Raw genomic sequence first — 22,994 nt, forward strand, 5'->3', positions numbered from 1 at the left:
TCGTATGTTAACAGTACTGCAGAAGAACTGTAATTCATTTGTTTTTTCCTACTGTAAGGCAGCATTACCTTTAATTCGGTTTCGTTGATAATTGCAGAGAACCAGTTCATTGAAATTTATGCATTTGGAATTAAAAAGTTTAGATTCTGATAAATTTTTTTTTTTTTTTGTAAGGGCCAAGTATTGTAATGAACCAGCTAAAGCAAAGACGCGTCATAGGAAATAATCATTGGAAACATTAAATAAAGTTAACAAAGCCTCGTCGACTAGGACAAAACTGCAGTTTAGATAAGAAATATGTGGTTGTAAGGTGTTGCCTACACGAGTAATTCTAATGAGAAAGGGATGAATCAATTGTTGTAATCTCCCTGCAATGAGATACAGAGCTGCTCTTTATAATGGACATCTTTTATGTTTTGAAGGCTCTTTTCTTTTTCAAAGTTAATTTCAAAACACTTTTTCCCCAAAAATGAAATCTTTAAAAGAAAAATAGGGGCATATTAAAGCTTGAGAGACTTGAATAATAATTCAAACAAAAAACACTGTCAATGAATTCATGAAACAGAAATTAAGATAAATAATGGAAGTCTTTATGTTTTAAAGGCTCTTGTCTTTTTAATTATTGCCGTATACTTTCTCTTCAGTCAAATTGGAATTCAAATTACTATTTTGTGCTTGAGATCTCCTAATTGAAAGCAAGTAGCTCCTTGTTGGGCAGGCATTACATTTCAGAGTTCAAACTTACAACATACGAAGAGATATTTTGGCCTTAAGCTTCCAGGTACTTGAACATGTATTGCGGCAATACACACGGTTCCCAAGGATATTGATAAATAGCCTAACCGTTAAAATGGCCATAATTGCCGTGCATACACGTAGTATATTCGTGATTAATATGGTAGCTGTTTCAATAAGGCACGGTACTTCCATCCAGAATCACACTAATTAGTTGCAAAATAACTGTTTTCTATTATTAGTCTAAAATAGCGTAAAACAAAATATTGTAGCACTTAAAACAGGCCGCATTATTTGAATATGAACTCTTTTTTTATTCTGGTTTGTTAGGCCAAAGATCAACAAGTTGCAAAAACAAAACAAGAGGAGGGGAGGGGGAGAATGAGCAACACATAATTCATAAACACTTACAGAGAAAGAAAAGGTGTTCAGCTTCTGTGTAGTCTTTGTAACACCTCTTTGCAGAAGTGGCTTCACTTACATTTCAGTTGCACCAATACATAAAGGCAGATAGACAAATTTAAAAAATAAGCTAGTAAATAAAAAAATCTGCAAGGTTTGATGGATGAAGATTTAACACTCTATTTAGAAACACTTAAAATTACGAAGCTTTTATTTGAAAAATACTGGTAGATTGAACAAAAGTAGCTATATCAAGGGTCAAGCCTTCTTTATTTGTGTTTAATTAACTTCTATAAACCTGAAAAAGAAGGATGTTCAAATGATGAATAGCACCTAAAACAGAACAATAAATCAAAGTTACATTACTAAAAGGAAGTGAACTAAAGGGGAACAATCTAACGCAATTTACGCAACAATTAATTGAAGTGCTCCTCTCCGGACTAAAATATAAGAAAAAGCCAAATCAAAGTGTGTAATCCCCAGCCACGGCCCCCAAGTGCAGCTTCCCGAACAGCTGCCCACTCTCCCCTTGAACGACTATGGGTCCTACTGGCCCAAAGACCAGTTCTATTGGTTCTTGCTAGTATTTTCATTTTGGATTTTGTCACGACTATTAAGCTAAGATTTAATTCTTTTATTGGACATAGAAAGGACAGGACACAAAGACCTTATCAGGCAATTTTCTAAAAATTATTAAATATATGAGCAGAGGACTTAAAGAGCAAACTACACGAAAAAAAATACGTATAGCCCTAAAGCTTACTATAACCTATTTTGGACATCTTTTGACACACATGTTTCTTCATGGGGCACAGACTATAAAACAATGCCTTTTAAAAACCATCCTTAAAAATTTTACGTTTTTTAGAGCCAAATTTTACCCTTTTTGTTATTACAAAATTCATAAGCTTTAAAAATTGCTTCACGAGAGAAGGTTAGCTATTCTCCTTGCATAAATTGGCTGATTATTCATAAATATATATAAGCTGAATGAGTAAGTACATAAAAAAAACAGTGGAACATATTTATATATTCTCAGATGGTTTTGATTTTAAAATTTCGAAATAATAACATAGTGTTCAATGACAAAGTATTTTTTGTCATTTCAGGCAGTCTTTCTTGTTTATGACATTCCTTTGTCACATGTGACAACTAACCCCAATTTTTGCAGAATAACATTACGACAGTGTATAGTTAAAAGTCAATCAAGTGATTAGACAAAAAGAAAGATAAAGTAAAAATGGTCAGATTGATTTCTGAAAGGGTTATACGTTACAAGAGTTTTACAGGATGGAAATTTAGAGCCAGGAATCAGACTCTTCCAGTGGGTGGTGGGATTAACAATCACTATTGGGACATAAGTTCTAAAAACATTTGAAATATGAGCAGTTGAGCTAACTTCCATTAAATATCATACAAAGTTTGTCCAGGAAACACTTGCATACCCAATTCAAAAAGGGTGAATTTAAATATTAAGACACAGTGGCATTTCAACACCTTTTCAATATGAGCATAAGATTAAATCCATACAATACATGTTAAACAGTAGATCTCCAATAGTATACACCCTCATAATTTCACAGGCCCTTATTGCACACCTTCAAATACGTTATTATGATTTTATTGCTGCCTTTGCTTGTATTACTCCTAGACGAGCGGTTAGCACATTAGACTTAAAATCCTTTGTCAGTGAGGGCAGGGTTCGAGTCCTGGCGTTACTGGTTATTTCAATTGGAATGGGGGTCCAAAGCGTGACTCTGTAAGCTCAGCCAGAGTCGACCCGGCTCTAAATCGGTACCCGGAGAAACCTGGAAAGTTAAACGTGAAGGATATGCGAAAGCACAGGATGGCTGGCCTCCAACCCCCCATTACACTTCCTGGCTGAAGGGTCATGAAACAGAGATCAACACCCTCTGTTCAATCAATTAATTGACTGACTGCACAGCTGGAAGGGACTGTAAGTCCAAAGCTGAATTCTTTACCCCTTTTTTGCTTGTATTATCATTAAAGATATGTGATTGGCTGTGTTTTTCAGTATCTAAGCAGAAATAAGTCTCCAGTGCAAGATGTATATTGCATAAATCAAATGGATCCAGGTATAATTTTTTGCTAAAATGGTAGCTTTTTAATATAGCACAAAGGTACTGTCCTCACAACTACTAGACTGACACGTTCATACAGTCAGACACATATAACATCCTTTACTTCACATAGCTAGTTTCAACATTAACAGAATTAAGGCATGATGAAGTTCGGAAAAGTGGCTTCCTGCTTACACAGAAGGTGCAGTTCTACAGTAATAACTTTTTGAATAAGATATAAATCTGAAGTTTTACAAAGTCCAGTCTCTACTCATTTCTTAATTGTTAGACTTACTAAAGTTCTAAGAAAGTAAGTCCTGAGCTTTTCATTCTCACTAATTAAGGTCAAAATTCTTATCTCTAACAGGGACTAGTCTGGATTAACTAATTCTACTTTATTTCAACTTCTAAAAATTCAGCTGTATATTCAAGAACTTGAATTGTGGACACTAACAGGTGCAAACAAAAAACAAAAAAACAACACAGACTGAGAATTAGAATAATGGGTGGGCACTGAGAGTGTATATCCCACAAATCCTTTCTAACTATATATCTAGGGTTATGTCACATCTTTAGGGGCCTATTTGTCTCATTACTTTTTCTTCCTGAAAGTAGAATTACAATGCTAGGGCCATCCCCCTCCTCCCGAATTCAAAATTGAGCAGCCAAAATGAAAACATGACAAATAAAATAATGAAGAAAAAAAAGAATGTAGAAGTAAAATACATTAGAAAAGAAGAAAAACACATAAAGTTTTCCTGTCTGAACTACCTTGAAAGTGCATGTTTTATTTTTAATTTAGTTTAATTAACATAAGTGTTTTTGTTCTTAATTTAATCTTAATAACATAGTCAAAGGCAAAACCAAACAAATTCAAAATTGACAGAAGCCCTTATTCTCAAAAAGCATGCAGTACTTTAAGTAAAGATAGTTTCAAATGTCATCAAACCCTCTTCCCACAAAAAGTATTGGGTATTGTGCACTAGGGGTAGATCAGAAGATTTTTCCATCTGAAGTCCCTCTAAGGGGCTTTTTATGAATTTAATTTCAATAGCCTGGGTTAAAATCCAAGTCACAATCAAGAACATCTAATATGAATAGAACTCTTTATTCAAATATGCTATTAATTTCTCTAACCTTTATCTTACCTCTTTCATATTTTAAGTCTAGATTCATTTCTTTGTGTTTTTTCGTCAGTATGAAAAATTTTCACGTTTAAATTTCATACCTGAAAATTATATTTATTGATGGGGGGGGGCAATCATCCTCCTCTGGTATCTTCATTTAAAAAAAAAAAAACAAAAAAAAACCTTGCCCTCAGCTATACATTTTCATAAGTTGGTGCTACTGCTATCCAAGATCTTCACACTTCTCAGTTTATTGTCAAAAATAAATTAGCTGTTCTCAAACAAAGTATGTATATTCAATGAGGCTTTGATTCTCCTGGTGATATAGCCCAGGTAATTCTCCCTTTGGTAATAACTTATCAAAAAGTTTTTTGCAGTCACTTCAGAAGTATGAAGATGCTGGTTATAACCTTTAGGCACAATAGCAAGAAAGCTACTATTACCAAATTTATGATTCTTCAACAAATTTCTTGTTATAGAAGGGAACATACTGCAAGACCAGTTTCCAGTCCGTAAAGTAAAGACCTAGGGCTCCAAGGACAGCTCCATACCTCATGGCAGTAGGCATCCTACAAAGAAAAATTGATCAGTCAATCTGATGCCCTCACTTTGATAAAACTTTGAAGGTGTATTGGCTTAATCACCTTATCTTAATTAGCTTAATCAATTTGAGTGATAGAATGTCTCTCATGTCTACAATTGACTTTATTCCTACATTACTCAAAAATCTTCCTCTGTTTTTCAGAATGCTCATGCTTCAAAGCCACATTTGACCACTATCATCATTGTGGCTTTCAATATTCTAATCTTGGTTTGCAGGCTTATTTAAAATTATGAAAAATACCTTGGACCTTGGCTATTATACTTTTAACATTTGGCTATTATGCTTTTTAACACCTGCACTCACCATCTTTCCTAATAATACCACCAAGGTAAGTGAAGCTGTCCACTTAATCAATCTTTTTGTTACCTGATGTCACCTTTTTATCTACACTTAATCCTAGCCATAGCAAGTTAGCCTTCTTAACATTAATTTTCAAACCTATTCTAGTGCCCTGAACTTGTACCACCTTTTAAGGTTTGTTCATGTTGCCGACACTTTCATCTAGGATGATTAAATCATCAGCATAATCTAAGTCCATGATAGTTTCACTTTCCCATTTGATTCTGTGTTCTCCCATTCCCTTTCCTGAGCTGCTTAAGACAGAATCCATCATACTGATCCATATAAATGGGGATAAAGCATATCTATAAAACTGGGGACTAAAGGTGCTCAATGACTTAGGCACTTGTCAATTATTAACCTAAGAGTGAAAATTTGGTCAACAAATCCTTGTAAATTTAGTCACTCATAATCTATAAAACTGAGGACTAAACGTGTTTCATGACTCAAGCAATTCTCAATTATTAACCTAAGAGTGAAAATTTGGTTGACACATCTTCTACCTTTCCTTAATATGCACTGTTCTTCTCTTAAAACTTTGTATACAGCCTCTCTAAGTTTACAAAGTATCATCATACTAAGTAATTTACTGTCTATAGAAACCAGGCTAAGGCTACCATGATTACCATTCTCATTCTTATCACCTTTCTTACATGGGGGTTTAATTAGAGTTGGTCTAAAATTGCTAGGTACTTCACCTTTTTCAAAATCATATTCATAATCTCCAGCAACTTATTTCTAACTCCATAGCCACAATATTTAAGAAACTCCTTTACCAAACTATCAGCTCCCAGGGCCTTATTTCCTCTAATCCTTTTAGTGCTGTCACTAATTCTTCTTCACAAACTATATCTTCCTTCACATTCTAGGTGTCACAGACTTTTTCATTTTCCTCTATATCCTTTCCAAAAACTCTATCCTGGTTTAGCACATTCTCAAAATGTTCTGCCCATCTCTCTTTAACTCTTTCCTTATCACTAATTGAGGCCTTGTTCCTATATTTAACTGGGACAAGTCCAGACTGATTACTCCCTCTCCATTTATTAGCATGCCACTACAGTATTTTACTATTATGCTGTCAAGTTGCATCTTCCAGATCCCCAGCAATTTTGTCAATGGCCTCCACTTTGCACCTCCTTAGTTCATATTTCAATGCTTTCTTCACTTTCTTTACATTCTACTTATTTTCATATGACCTGTCACTCAGATAATTCTTATACAAGCCCCTTCTCTCTATTAAACATAAAGAATTTCCCATAATATTCCAAGATGTGTTCCTAACTTTCTTCCCTAACACATCATCAGCAACTTCACAAACTATTTTCATGAAATCAATCCATCCGTCATCTATATTGATAAATTTAAAACCCTCCAATTTAGTAATCAACTGTTCCTGGAAACTTTCTCTCAAATTCTCATCCTGGACTCTACCAATGCCATAGCTTCCCAGAAGATAGTTACCCTTCCAAAATTTCAGCTTGAAATTAACCCTAGACACTACTAGACAGTGTTACTGATCTTTACTGTTCACATCAATAGCTGCACTCCTATATACCCTAGTATCTTGTACTGATCCTGCCAGTCTTTGTTATACAATAACATAATAAATAGTGTTAGCTGTCTTACCATTATGTGAATACCCTGTTACCTTATGAGCCATTTTATTACAAAATACTGGAGGCCTATTGGTTATAACTGCATTGTTATACCCACAAAATCGCAGCAGTCTATAGTTATTACTATTTTCTTTTCCTACATCAAATTTACTTAGGCAAAGATACCATCTGTTGGTTCTACAGGAGCACATACTACTATGACTGATTCTCTGCACTTTTTAGTAATAAAATGAGCAATTAGCATAGAGAAAACAAAACAAAATTAGATTTAGCCAACATTTCCTGGGAAATGCAAAGTGCTCCATCCACCCTTGACCAGCATTGCTAATTAAAATTTTCAATAGCAATGCTGGTTTTTTCTTCACCATAGATATTGATATTGTTTCAGCTCTGTAGAGAAGAAAAAGATTTGTACTGAAACCCAAAACAAGCAGAAACTAAGTCATACAATAAATCAACGTTAAGATAAACAGAAATCACAATGAATCAATAACTTGAAACTAAAGCAAACACAAAATTAAATAAATAATTAAAGCAATAAGCCTTTTAAAGTTTTTTTTTTTAACACAAAAACGTTAAACTGTAAAATTCCAGATGCTATCATGAATGAATAAATACAACTTAAAAAATTAACAGAAACTAAAATGAATATTCAAGTCAAACTCAAAAATGAATAGAAATTACCAAAAATATAATCAAGGCTGCACCCCCCTTAAACCCTATAAAGGCTAGAGGGTCATTTACATTTGACTGAAAACAGAATATATTCTAAACAGATTTTCTTTTTAATTAGAATATTGGAAATTTTAAAATAGATCAAACATGCAGAATTTCATTTTTATAGGCCTATAATGTTGTACCCTGAATAACTGGTTTAATTTGCCGAAATTTTTATCAGTGCTTGATTTTTATCACAGAGTCCTTTCAAATCTAAGTAACATCCTTAAATAATCATTTATCAATTTGTCAATTTAATAAATCACACAGATTGCTTCAATATCACCCATTTTTTTAGGTTTTATTTAGACATCCATTTTCTATTCTATTGAATAAAAAGCAAAAGTATTCTTTTAGAATAACAAAACTAAATTGAAGGTTATAAATTTAATAAATCTAAGGAAATTGATCTTTTCCTGTAAAGTTGATTAGCACTGATTTATCATAGAGCAAAGAGGGTTTTATATATTATCAATTATTCTTTTTTCCGATGCCTGATCCTACCAAACCAATGATCTTAGAAACTTTGGAGGGGGCTCATTTGATTAAAACTCAAAGTTCAAATACCATTTTAAAGAGTCAAAAATATCAAATATCATAGATTCAAAAATATAAATATAAACCCTCCCTCCAAAGACATCCAACCAAAATATTGAGATTGGCATTTGGTTTCAAGTGGTTAAAAGGTCCAATAACTATGCCTTCAGGATGGCATGCCCTACAAAGCCTTGAAGCAAGACCTGTGAGTTATGCAAGTTACTCATTGTTTAAATGTAGGTTTTGCTATTTGGAAAGGGCTACATGTTTGATCCTGGGACTTGAAAAGGCTAAGAGTATTAAGGTTAAACTTTTAGGGAATTTTGAGGAGGGAAGTCAAACAAAATCAAAACACAATATGTACATGTGGTTTGTTAAAAGGGCATACCAGATATATCACAGCAATAGTTTAGGGTATTAAGCTGAGACTTTCAGGGCCACCATTACTACTCTAGCCAATACTACTTCAACTATTAAACTAATTCAAAAGAGATCAAGTGCAACCAGGTTGTCAAAATGGAAACTTTAAGAGAAAGCTTATGGAATGTAATACTATATCAAAGGACACTATATGCATGCAGGTTGTCAAAAGTGTGTATCAGCAATATCCCAGGGACAGCTGAAGGTATTAAATTGAAATTCTAAGGGCCACTACTACTACTACTTCTTCTGCTATTGCTACTACTACTATAATTGAACTAAATAAGTGTATATAGGTTGCCAAAATGGGATAGATGCAATATCTCAGGAACAGAATAGTGCTATGTTGAAACTTTCACAGAAAAATGAGCAGGGTGAAAAACTAGAACATAAGACACTTATATTTATCCAGATTGGCAAAAGGGTCTCCAAAGTAAAAAGCAATGTGGGCACACAGTATTATTTTTTGGTTATTTATAGACCAGGGCACTTTTATAGAAGTTGTCATAGAAGCTTTGACAGGAACCAGCCCCCTCCCTCCCCACACCCATCATTCAGATTTTGAGACAGCCATCTTATTCAGCATTGTCAAAAGATTGAGTAATTATGTCTTTGAAGATGACAACCCCAGCCCCTCAAGCCCTCAGGGAAGAGTTGTAAGTATGCCCCAGGGGCAAATGAGGTTTTTATGGAAAGGGTGGTCATACAAACTTCAGAGGTGGCTCATTGAACTGGAAACCAGAAGTTCTAGTGCTCTTTTTAAGAGCCAAAGTAATTGAAGGGCAACTAGTTCCCCTCTTCATGGCCTATCATTTTCCAAATGCATCCAATACAAATTTTGAGATAGCCATTTATTCAAAAACTGTTCAAAGATCACAAAACAAGGCATTTGGGGTTCACAACCCTCCAAAGTATGAGAGTAGGGGTTGTGAATTATGCCCCAGGGCATATAAGGTTTTTATGGAAGGGGTGGTTGTGTGAACTTAAGAGGAGGCTCATTTGATTGGAATTTTAAAGTTCTAGTCCCCTTTTAAGAATTTAAAGTTATGGAGGCCAACTAGCCCCCCTCTCCCTGACATCCTTTTTTTTGACAAATGCATCTGATCAAAACTGTGAGATAGCCTATTTAGTTCAAAATAGTCCAGCACATATAACAATGACTTCAGGGTGAATACAACCCCCTAGAACCCCGGGTAAAGGGTTTTAAGCAATGCCACAGGGCATATAAGGTTTTTATGGAATGGGTGGCTGTAAAAACTTTAGGTTCATTTGATTGGAAGTCAGAAGTTTTAGTGTTCTTTTTAAGAGTCAAAAGTGGTGTGCGTGTAACTGAACCACCATGCAACTGAACCCCCATATAACCAAACCCCCATGCAACTGAACCCTCATGCAACTGAACCCTTGTGCAACTCAACCCCATTTAACTAAACCCCTGGGCAACTGAACCCCCATGCAACTAAAACCTTGCACTACTGAACCCTTGTGCAACTCAACCACCATACTTACATTGGGTAAAACACAATAGGGTTATGAACCATAGTTATTCAACTATGGTATAGTTATTTAACCTTTAAACTGTTTTAAATAAAATGGCCATCCCAAAATTTAGATTGGATGTATTTGGGGGAAAATAAGGGTGGGGTGGAAGCCCTCCAATCACTTTTGACTCTGAAAAAGTGCACTGGAAATTTTGATTTCCAATCAAATGAGCCCCCCCCCCCAAGTTCACACAAAATTTTTTCTACAAAAACCTTATGTGTTAGCAATGAACAACTAGCTTAACATACAGCCCTTGCCCCAGATGCTGCTGGTGGGGTTGTTATCCTGAAAGGCATGGTTATTTGATCTTCAGACTATTTTGAACAAAATGTTTATTTTTATTTTGATCAGATGTATTTGGGGGGAGTATATTGGTTAAAAGGAAAAGGCTGATTGTCCTGTGATTACCCTTGATTCTTCAAAATTGAACTTGAACTTTCAATTTCCAATTGAATGAGCCTCCTTCAAAGTTCTTACAGTCATCCCTTCTATAAAAACCTTAAATTTTAACAACTGGTAACTTGTAATAACATACAGATTGCTGATACACCTGTATCAGCAATTTTTTTTGGAACAGCTTAGTGTATCAAGATGAAACTTCTGGGGCATCTACCTGCTACTACTGCTATTAATACTGCTACTACTACTACTAATTTAACACTATTATTACTTCGACTGCTCCTACTATGACCTCTGCTACTATTAAACTAGCACTATTAAGGCTATGCATATCAAGTTGAAAATTTGACAGAATGAGGTATTTGAGGTGGAACTTGAACTAAATCAAAAGACACTATGTGCATGCAAATTTTCAAAATGGCATATCTCAAAAAGGGATTTGTGTATTAAGTTGGAACTTTCAGAGAGTGCTTAAAGGTAAAGTCAATTCACCAAAAGGAAATATGTGCATGCTCAGGCCTGGATTTACCACTAGGTCCCTAGGCCTGGACCTAGAAGTGCATAATGCTAGCAGGAGCAATAAATTATCATTGAGTAATTTTTTCCTGACAAAAACTGGACTGGTGTGATTTATCATTGCCAGGTGACTCTGCCGCCATGCTGCCTATTCACAGAAAAGTGACTTTAAAACAACACAGGAATTCAATGGTCACTTATAAACTGTCAGATGTCTCCCAAGAATGGTAGCTGAGAGTTCAGTATTACCCCTCTCTTTCATCACTTTTTGCTCATCAGTTGTGTTCTGTTAACACACAGTTACAGCTACATGGGGGTTCAGTTACACAGGGGTTTAGTTAAATGGGGTTGAGTTGCATGAGGGTTCAGTATCACGAGCGTTCAGTTGCACGGGGCTTCAGTTACACGCGGGTTTGAGTTAAATGGGGTTGAGTTGCACGACGGTTCAGTTAAAGGGGGTTCAGTTGCATATGGTTCAGTTGCATGGGGGTCAGTTGCACAGGGGTTCAGTTACACAGTGGTTCAGTTACAATGGAACTGTCAAAAGTGAATTGTAAGAGAGATATTTTGCTCAGCATTGTTGAAAGGTCTTGTAATTATGTTTTCAGGGATGTCAGCCTCCCCAAAGTCCTCAGGGCAATGGCTGTTGGGCAATTTGTTCATGGTTCCCCTACAGAATATGTTATTGAGAGAGATATGCATGTTTGAACTTTACTTTCCCAAAAAGATGAAGAGTATACAGGGAAGCCTTTCAGAGACTGCTAAGGGGAGTGTTGAACTAAATAAAAAGATATTATGTGTATATGGATTGTCAAAAGGGCGTAACTTAGGAATGACTGGATCTATTAATTTGGAACTTTCAGGAAATGATTAGGGATATGATCAAAAATGTAATATTTGTATGCTACCACAACTACTACAACTATCACCACTAATACTGTTACCACCAGTCCACCACTACTATCACACTCCATTTACAATATTAAGGGGAAATTTGAACTCAATCAAAAGAACCTATGTGCATGTACACTGTCAAAAGAGCATATGTCAAGAATTTAATTGGGTTTTAAGTTGGAACTTTCAGAGAATACTAAAAGGGGAAGATCATCTGACCAAAAGGCAATACATGCATACTACTACTAATACTACTAATCCTGCTACATTTACTACCTACTACTACTACTTCTATTGCAACTACTTGTAAAGCCAATACATTGAAACTACAGCTACTACTAGTACTACCACTATTACTATTAATAATACCACTAGTAATGCCAATACTTGTGACTACTATTACAACTATACCTAAGGGTATAAAGGTGAAACCTTCAGGGATTTTTTTTTTTTTGGGGGGGGGGGGTGGGGGTGAATGTAATTAAAACATGCCATCTGTGGTTGTCAAAAGGGCATAACAGCAATATCATAGGAGCAGTTTGGTGTGTGAAATTAAAACTCACAGGGATTGTTGTAGGGAATGTAGAACTAACCAAAAGAAAACATTTGCATCCTAATGCTACTGCTTCTATTCATACTACTACTGCCATTAAAGCCAAGGCTACTACTATTAATTTTACTGCTACTAAAACTAAGGATATTAAGGCAAAAGGAATTGAGAAATACTGCAACAGCAATATCATAGGAACAGTTTGGTGTGTGAAGTTGAAACTAGCAGGGCTTATAGTGAGGGATTTTGAACTAGCCAGAAGAAAACATTTGCATCCTAATTCTACTGCTTCTACTCAATACTACTATTACTGCTACTACTTTTATTACTTCTACTACTACTACTGCCATTAGAGCTGAGGCTACTACCACTGATTTTACTGCTACTAAAACTAAGGGTATTAAGGCATTAAACAATTGAGAAATATTGCAACTGTATGTAACTAGATTGAAACACACTACATCCACACACACTGTTGAAAGGACATATCAGAAATGCTTCAAGAATGGTTGATGGTAGTAAGTTTTAAGCTCCTGTATGTGGTGAAGGGGATGTTCAAGAAACTAAAGGTGCTAGGTGCATGCTGTTATTAATGCTACTACAATTATTGCTACTACACAAGCTAAGAGTATTAAGCTGAAGCTTTCAAGGAATATTTAGGCAGATGTTGAACTAAATTAAAAAGTTCTAGTGCCCTTTTTAAGAGTCAAAAGACATTGGAGAGCAAGCAGCCCTCCTCCCAAGCCCACCCGTTTTCTAAACTCATCTAGTCAAAATTTTGAGATAAGCATTTTGTTCAGCATAGTAGAATGGTCTAGTTGCTATGTCTCTAGGGTTATTGGGCATGTCAAACCCCCACAATCATATTACCTTAAATTGCAGCTTAGAGCAAAATTAAGGATTTTCATCCTTGTAATGCTCTGTTATGACTTCAATGGGTTTGAGGTTGAGGACTAAATTTTGGTTGAGGACTCAGCAGCTTCCCAGTCGTACAGGAACTCTTTCTGTAGCCATTCTTTGTCCAAACTTCTCTTGAAAGCACCTGTTGAATCAGCAGCCACTGTATTTTCAAAGAGTAGATTCCACAAGTTCATTACTCATTGGCTGAAAAAATGGCTTCTTTCTCAGACTAAGGAGCATTGCTTGAAGATCTTTTTGGAATGACCTCTAGTGACAGAATGTTCTGGGGGAGGGGTAAGGAGACAAGGGAGAAGATTTTTGGAAATAATTTTGCAGGTCATTATCATGTCACCATGTTTCCTCCAGTATGCAAGAGTGGGAAGTTTCAAGTGATGTAAACACTCTTTGTATGGCATTTGTTTGAGGCCTTTGACCATTTTGGTTGCTCTTTGTTGAACTCTTTCTAGAATTTCTTTGTCCTTCTTGAAATAGGGTGATGCCAGGGACATTCCAACCTCTAGGCGCGGGCAAACAAGTGCCTTGTAGAGCTTCATAAACATACTTGGAGGTCTGCTAGAGATAGTTCTTTTAATCATTCTGAGAGATTGGAGGGCAGACAATGAAACAGATTTCGCATGGGTGCTGAACTTTAGTTGATGATCAACAATGACTCCAAGATCTCTTTCTTCAAAGACTGCAGAAAGGGGGTTACCTTGGAGATGGTATTGCAGATGTGTGTTATGATTACCAAAGTGGATTACATGGCATTTGTCAATATTGAACAAGAGGAGCCATGTATCAGCCCAATTCCCAAGAATATTAAGGTTAATATTAAGAATATAATTGGCTTATTATACTTTAAAACTCAATGTTGCTTTAAAACTATATCAAAAGACAAATTGTGTATTGATGTATATAAGACAAATCAGCAATACATTGAGAACAACTGCGGGTATTAAGTGGAAACTTTCAGGGGTACTACAATTACTACTTCTACTCTTACAACTAAAACAGATCAAAATAGTTTAAGTATATCCAGGTTGTCAAAGAGCATAAATAGAATTTTTGGGGAATGATATTATATTTTATTTTTTAGATCAACTTTAGGAGGTAAAAATTAAAAATGGAAAATACTATTTGTGGCAGGATTAAATATTGGTGAAGAAGTTTCTCCCACATACAAATAGCAAACCAAACTGGATTCTTATATTAAAAACTGAAAAGATACAAAATATTATTATTTTTTCTACAAAACAAGTTTTTCAAAGTAAAGTAAAAAAATCAGCTAAACCAAGAACAAGCAGAAATAGTCAAATAACCTACCAAGCATAAAACTATGACAAATCACCATCAATAAATAAATGTAACCCTAAACAAACAGAAATTACAATAAAATAACCAAGCCAAATTAAAAACAGCCAAAAACTAAGGTAAATTTTTTGTTGTTCATATTATTGACCTATGAATAAAGTAAAGATACCATTTGATGCCTTTCTTTTATGCACTTTCCAAATATAATAATCAATTTTGTTGGAAATGAATTTTAACCTCACCCCTATATATACCAGTCCAGGGTTTATATTAGCACATTAGGGTGGGGGGGGTAAAGTTTAAACTTACCTCTCATTTACATCAGAAATAAAAGTTACTACCACCACCACCACCCCTAATGTGCAAATATATACCCTGAATTGGTTTATATAGGGGTGGTGGTAAAATTTATTTCCAACAAAATAATTATAATATTTGGAAAGAACATAAAAAAGGCACCAAGTGGTCTGTTTACTTTATTTGTAAGTCAATAATATGAACAACAAAAAATTTACCAAAACTTACATGGGTAAATTTTTACCAAATCATATTATTGACTTACAAATAAAGTGAATATACCTGTTGATGCCTTTTTTTATGCTCTTTCCAAATATAATAATTATTTTTGTTGGAAATGAATTTTACCCCCACCCCTATATATACCAATTCAGGGTATATATTTGCAAATTGGGGGGGGGGGAGCAGCAAATTTTATTTCTGATGTAAATAGAAGGTAAGTTTAAAATTTACCCCCACCCCCTAATGTGTAAATATATACCCTGAATATGTATATAGGGGTGGGGGTAAAATTCATTTCCAACAAAAATGATTGTTATATTTGGAAAGAGCTTAAAAAAAGGCAACAAGCAGTATATTCACTTTATTTGCAAGTCAATAATATGATTTGGTAAAAATTTACCCTAACATGAGTAGGCTAGGCTAGGGCTGACAACCCCATGCCTTTGTAAGACCAGAACATAATTTGCACTTCACTGAAAACAAAATATATTTTAAATATTTTACTTAAATAAATGAAAAAATGTTAAAATGTTAAGGAATAAATATTAGTACATGTATATTACATTGTTTTTTTTTTTTTTTTTTTTTTTTTTTTTTTTTTTAGTGAAGTGCAAATTACATTGGTATAACTTTGGAATTGTGGCTCCTGATAAGATGACATGTTAAGAAAACAGTTCTTACTTTAAAATATGTATAATGATCCTTGTTTAAATATTATCTAAGGGAAGAACACTTATCATCAAGTCTTTCCTCTAAAAATCCTTCTTTTTCTAGCTTAAAAGAAAAAGTTTCCAAAAACCACCATGCTGAGATTCAATGCTTAAGTCTTTTGAAATTGCCACTGTGAGTTGCCAAATAAGTTGTTTTATAGATAGCATTCATGCTGGTCTTTGTAATTCTGTATTTTTTTAATGAGCAGTGGTACAAATACAAAATATTAATAGCAGTGTCGAAAATCAAAATATTGCTGTAAATATACATATACATACAGAGTATATACCCCCAGCCCCCCTACGGTGATGTAAACATGTAAATAGTTATATGTAACATGTAAATAGTAGTTTAACTTTTATTTTTGCCACACCATTTTCTATCATTAAAAAAAAAAAAAAATTATACCCCCACCCTCCTAATGTGCAAATATACAACCAAAATTGCATTCCAATTCTAAATATAACCTTCATTTATATCACAAATAAATTTTGCCCCCACCCCCCTGATGTGCAAATATATACCCTGATTTGGATATAATTAGGGGTTGGGGTACAGTTCATTTGGTAAAATTTAGGTTCAGAATGCAATTTTTTTATATATTTGCACATTAGGGGGGTGGGGGTATATACTCTGTATGTATATGTATATTTATAGCAATATTTGGATTTTTGCCACTACTATTAATATTTTGTATTTGCACCACTGCTCATTAAAAAAACAGAGTTACAAAGAACAGAATGAACGCTTTCTGTAAAACAACTTATTTGGCAGCAATTTCAAAAGACTTAAGCATTGAATCTCAGCATGTGTGGATTTTAGGAAACTTTTTCTCTTAAGCTGGAAAAAGAAAGATTTTTAGAGGAAAGACTTGATGATAAAGGTTCTCCCCTTGGATAATATGTTAACTAGGATCATTATACATATTTTAAAGTAAGAATTGTTTTCTTAACATGTCTCCTTATCAGGAGCCACAATTCTAAATTTTTACCATTACATTCTGGTCTTGAGAAGATATAGGGGTTGTCAGCCTAAGCATGTTAATTTTGTTTTATTTTGAGTTTGCCTTAGGCTAGGCCTAGTTATTTATTGTAATTTCTGTTTATTTTGGTTTTATTTATTTAGGCCTATTGGGGGTGATTTGTGATAGTTTTATGCTAGGAAGTTTATTTGAATTTATTTCTGCTCATTTTTGGTTTAATGGAACTCTTAACATTTGTTTGAAAAACTTGTTTTGTAGAAAAAATTTCATTAGCTAATATTCAGAAAGCAAATAAAAAAGGCATGAAGTGGCATGTTCACCTTTCCATAGGTCAGAAATATGGACTGCTCCATGTTTCCCTAGAGAATCATCATTGTATAATTAGGCCCTATCTTATCTAACTGAAGAGAGACAAGGTCGCCTAGCCTAGGTTTATCCTGAAGAGCTGCATCAATTTTTCCAGATAGTAGGCCTATATAGTGGCTTTAAGCATGGTTTCAAAATTTTAATAGGAGATTTAAGAAACTGAAGTGACAAATCTAAATACCTACCAGGCTTGTGCAACCTGAATTGGTCGTCTAGGTATCTTCTTAGGAAAGTCCATTTTTGATTTTATTTTCTGGCCGTTTTGGTAGTGTTTATGACGGAATCTGACATCTAGAGTTTTATTCATATTAAATATAATAGATGCCTCATATTCAAATGCATCAGAGGCAACGCTGTGTAATGCTGCCTATAGTCAAGGCCATAACAAGGGCCATAAGGCTTCAAAGTTTTTTTTCCCCCAGAGGCAAGGCCGTGCCCAGGATTTTTTTTCGGAGGACGTTTTACTCAAAGATTTTTTTCGGGAGGGGGGGGGTGGTTACACAAAAAAAAACTCCAAAAACGCATACAAAATCTGTTTATATCCATTTTTGTTACGTTTTTATGAGTCAAAAAAAACATTTCGGGGGGGAGGGGGTCAAATCCCCCTACCCCCCCCCAGTCTTGCCCAGAGGCAATTTATATGGAAGGGGGGGGTGCCGTATAAAGTTAGGATAGGGCTCATTTAGTTGGAAAACGAAACTGCTAGTATCTTTTTAAAGAATCAAAAGTGATCTGAGGGCAACTAGCCCTCCACGCCCTCTTTTCCCGAAATACATCTGATCAAAATTTCGAGATAGCCATTTTGTTCCAAATAGTTCAAAGATGAGATAAAAAAAACTCTGTGGTCAACATAGCCCCCCAGAACCCTCGAGCAAATGTTGTAAGCTATGCCCCGGGGACATATAAGGTTTTAATGGAAGGAATGGTCGTATAAACTTCAGAGTGGGCTCTTTTGATTTGACATTAAATACTTTAGTTACCTTTCTAAAGTCAAAAATAATCGGAAGGCTAATAGACCTCTTCCCACGCTATTTTCCCCCAAATATATCCCATCAAAATATTGAGATAGCCATTTTTTCAAAAATGGTCAAAAGATCAGATAAGAACACTTCAGGGCTGACACAACCCTCCGGGGGAAAATTTTATAAGTTATGCCCTGGGAGCTTAAAAGGTTCCTATGGAAGGAGTGGTCGTAAAAACTATGGAGGGGGCTCAAATGATTATAAATTGTCAGTTCTAGTTCCCTTTTTTAAGAGCCCATAGTGACCAGATGGTGTTTAGCCCCCCCCCCCCATGCCCTCTTTTTCCCAAATGCTTCCGATCAAAATTTTGAGATATTTATTCTATTCAAAATAGTCCAGAGATCATATAACAATGCCTCCAAGGTTGACACAATTCTCTGATCCCAGGGGTAGAGATTGTAAGTTATGTCCTGGGGACGTATAAGGTTTTTTATCGAAGGGTTAGTCATATAAACATTGGAGGAGGCTCATTTGAGTAGAAATTGAAAGTTTAGTGTCTTTTTTAAAAGTCAAAAGTAATAGTGGTGCAACTAGCCCCCCCCCCCACCCCATGCCTTTCCCCCCAAATATATCTTATCGAATTTTTAGATAGTCATTTAGTTCAAAATGGCCCAGACATCTTATAACAATGCCTCCAAGTTTGACCATTCCGGGGACAAGGATGGTATTTATGGAAAGAATGGCCGTACAAACTTTGGAGAAGGCTCATTTGATTGGAAATTGAAATTTCTATTTGCCTTTTACAGAGTCAGAAGTGATCAGAGGGCAAAGAGCCCCCCCCCATGCCCTTTTTTTCGCAAATGTATCCAATCTAACATTTTAGATAGCCATTTTGTTCAAAACAGTTTTGTTAAAAGCCTCAAGGGTTGATACACTACCTCCCTCTCTCCGCCCAGCCTGGGGACACGGGCTGTAAGTTACGCCTTAGGAATATATCAGATTTTTATGGAAGTAGTGGTCGTATAAACTTGGAGGAAGCCTATTTGATTGGAAATTTAAAGTTCTAGTTCCTTTTTAAGAGTCAAAAGTGAACGGTGGGCAACTATCCCCCTCGTTCCACGTCCTTTTTTCCCCAAATGCATCAGATCGAAATTTTGAGCTATGTTGTTGTGTCGACACTGGAGTTTTTTATATGATCTTTGAACTCTTTTTAACAAAACGGTTATCTCAAAATTTTTATCGGATGCATTTGGGAGAAGAGGGCGTGGGGGGGGGGCTGGTTACCCACCGATATCTTCTGACTCTTAAAAAGTAAACAAAAACTTTTAATTTCCAATCAAATGAGCCCTCTCTGAAGTAGATACGAGCATTCCTTCCATAAGAACCATATGTGTCCCCAGGGAACAACTTACAACGCCAGCCCCCGGGACCTTGGGGGTTGTGTTGACACCGAAGTTTTTGTTATGTGATCAATGAACTATTTTTAACACCGATATCTTTTGACTCTTAAAAAGTAAACAAAAACTTTTAATTTCCAAACAAATTAGCCCTCTCTGAAGTACATACGAGCATTCCTTCCATAAGAACCATATGTGTCCCCAGGGCATTACTTACAACACCTGTCCCCGGGCCCTGGGGGGTTTAGTCGACCAGGAGTTTTTGTTATTGAATCATTGAACTACTTTTTAAAAAAAGGATATCTCAAAATTTTTATCGGATGCATTTTGGAGAAGAAGGGCGTGGGGGGGCTAGCTGCCCTTCAATCACTTTTGACTTTTAAAAAGGGCACTAAAACTCCCAATTTCCAATAGAATGAGCCCCCTTTGAAGTTTATAGACGACCTCTTCCATATGAAGTGCCTCTGGGGAAAAAAATAATAATAATAAGACATTGGAGCCGTATGGCCTTTACTACAAGCAACGCTATAGCGTTGCCTCTGAAAGCGGACGCTCAATTAAAGAATTGGAGATTAATTTATAAAATGCCATACCTGAACTAAAAGCTTTCTCAGAAACAATATCCTTTCCAATATCAGCCATTAAAACGAAAGCAGCAATTTTCCATAGTAAACGAAACGTCCGAGCACCACATTTTTACATGAAAGTTTCATTAGTTCAGCTTAAAGCTAACCCTGTTATTTTAGTATTAACTTTGGATCAAAAGCTCATATGGAATGCTCAAGTCGAAGCTGTGAAGCGGTCTCGCGTGAAAATAATATCAACCCTTAGACGACTTATTTCCTTCTCCTCGGCAAATTCTCCCGAAGCTCTGTTAGATTTTTCATAAGAGGTTTATCAGATCAAACATTGATTATGGACTGACAGTCAGAGGCGTCCCGAGGCTCGTTTTATTCAGGGGGCGATCTTCGTAAATTTTACCGAATTGTTACCTGATTTATGCCAGAATTTTGCTAAATTTTGGCCGATTTTGCAAAATTTCTGCCGAAACTTTCGCCTCCGGCGAAAATTTCATCGAATGTCAAAAAAGTTGGGGGGGGGGAGCCCCTACCCCCCCCCCCATCCGAACGCCCCTGCTGATAGTATGTATTAATTGCAGTAAAACAACCATGGCAAAGCTAGAGACCCTTCAAAATATATCTCTTAGAACTGCTTTAGGGCTTCTCAACTATTCAGAGGGAGCAAAAGTTCGCCAAATAGCTGGATTTTCTTCGATAGTTGAAAGGAATTAAAAGCTGTCAGTGAGGTATGAAGGACTCAGGCATATTGCTTAGACCACCCAGTGTACCCGTTAACATTTCAAAAAATGAGTACTCAATCTTCAGGGAGAATTGGGGCATGGGATACTTTTATTTCCAAATGCCCGATCTGGCAAAATGACCTTATATCTTTCCATTGTTTGCCTTTTCCTCCAGCATGGAGGATAACTCCTGTTAATGTATGCCTCCGGCTAATTCCGGAAAAGAAGCAAAATATCCATCCAGCAATAGCTCAAGCGGAATTTCCAAAAATTAGAGTGACAAAGTTCCATGAGTTCTTGGAAATTTATACAGATGGCTCCGTACAAGCAGGTAAAGCAGCTGCTGCGACAGTCGTCCTCCAGCTAAATCTCAACATCTCAAAACTGCTCTCCGACGGCTCCTCTGTCCTCAGGGCTGAAGTAGCTGCAATATACAGGGCTCTGAATGTGGTCCATGCAAATCCTCCTCCAAGGAATAAGGCAGTTGTATTCTTAGACTCCCAATCATCCCTATAAATTATCAAGAAAATCCATTTTGAAGCAAACACCCAAGCCCTTTCTGTCGCCAATGCGCATCAACAATAGAAACTATGCAGCAACTCCTATTTGAATGCCCAAAGTCAGCATCAATCTCCTCTGAGCTGAAAAGAACACCCAAGAAGTTGGGATTGCAGAAAAATATTAAGCTGTTGCTAAAAGCAGACCTCCCATCCCAGGAAGAGAGATGGATATTCAAGAGGATCATTAACTTCTCCCGAAGTATCGATATTTCATAAAAGAAGTTGTATAAATTGTAATATGAAGGGTCGACAAGCAGAAGAAGGGAAGGGTCCTGTCGCAAGAGCCGTAGGGGTAACTGCCGAGTTTACTCTTAAATTGCAGGGGAAATGTAGCAGGACCCTATGCTTTCCTTGTTTGGGCCCTATGAAAAAGCCAAATTAGTTTTCTATCCCCCCCTCTCCCTTGGAATAATATAAATTCTATGCTATGAAGGAGAATCAACCAACTTTGAAGCCAGAAGGACACCGAATGATGGAGTCCAAGTGCTTTCTAACGAAGTAGAGTTTTTCAACGAAAGTAAAGTTCATATTAAACTTAAGATGAGCAAAAATAAGAACCTATAATAATTTAAGCTCAAAACAACCAGAAATTACTATTAAATAATAAATGAAACCCAAAACGAAAATAAATTAAATAAACAATTATAACTAACAACAGGTACTAATACATGTGAATAAATAAATCTTAAAACGAGTAAAACTTCAATTGAATACACGAATCAGGCTTAAAACGAACAACAAGCACTACAAGAGTTTGGCCAGTGCTCTCTTCCCTAGCTATAGAAGTATAAAGCCTACTGTGTCATTGGTGGTAAAGAAGCATATAGTCTACTGTGTCTTGAACAGTCTTGAAAACAACTAGCAAAATTAAACTGAATATTTGATATATAATGATATTAATTGCCTAAATCTAATCAGTTTAAAAATTTTTTTCAATGCAAGTTTTCATATAATTTTCAATTTTGTAACAAGGACAAAAGAAAATATTTGTAATACAATTCGTTTTTAGTAAAGCACCAATTGCGCAGTAGGCTTTAGACTTTTAAGTTAAGGACAAGGGCAGTAGTCAAACTATCGTTTGTAGTGAAAATTATATGTGTATTGAACAGTCTTGGAAAGAACTAACAAAATTAAACTAAACTTTTGATATATAATACTTTTAATTTCTGAAAGCTCATCAGTTCAAGATATTGTTTTACTGTAATTTTCATTTTGTTTTCAATGTTGTAATAAGTACAAAACAAAATATTTGTAATATAATTCGTTTTCAGTGAAGTGCTAATAATGCAGTAGGCTTTATTCTTTTACTGTTAAGGAAGAGGGCAGTGGCCAAACTGTTGTTTGTGGTGATTTGTATTCGTTTTAAGCTTGATTTGTATATTCAATTAAAATTTTACTCGTTTTAAGATTTATTCATTAACTTATATTAGCACCTGTTGTACCTTTGTTTGTTTAATTTCTGTTCGTATTGGGTTTAATTTATTCTTTAATAGTAATTTCTGGTGGTTTT

General features: G+C 35.6%; 1 protein-coding gene across 1 annotated transcript; it reads right to left on the minus strand.

The window, feature by feature from the left end:
• Positions 1 to 1,330: 1,330 nt before the first annotated feature.
• LOC148951538 (cytochrome b-c1 complex subunit 10-like) lies at positions 1,331 to 17,559 on the minus strand. The gene is made up of 3 exons (XM_089090324.1): positions 17,451 to 17,559; positions 4,789 to 4,914; positions 1,331 to 1,435 (listed from the first exon to the last, which is right to left on the minus strand). The coding sequence occupies exons 1-2, from the start codon at positions 17,501 to 17,503 to the stop codon at positions 4,794 to 4,796; spliced, it is 174 nt and encodes a 57-aa protein (XP_088946450.1). The 5' UTR covers positions 17,504 to 17,559; the 3' UTR covers positions 1,331 to 1,435; positions 4,789 to 4,793.
• Positions 17,560 to 22,994: the final 5,435 nt, after the last annotated feature.

Source organism: Artemia sp. Qi Xiang Cuo, chromosome 6, assembly GCF_049724085.1.
Source record: "Artemia sp. Qi Xiang Cuo chromosome 6, ASM4972408v1, whole genome shotgun sequence".
In the NCBI taxonomy this organism is placed as follows: Eukaryota; Metazoa; Arthropoda; class Branchiopoda; order Anostraca; family Artemiidae; genus Artemia; species Artemia sp. Qi Xiang Cuo.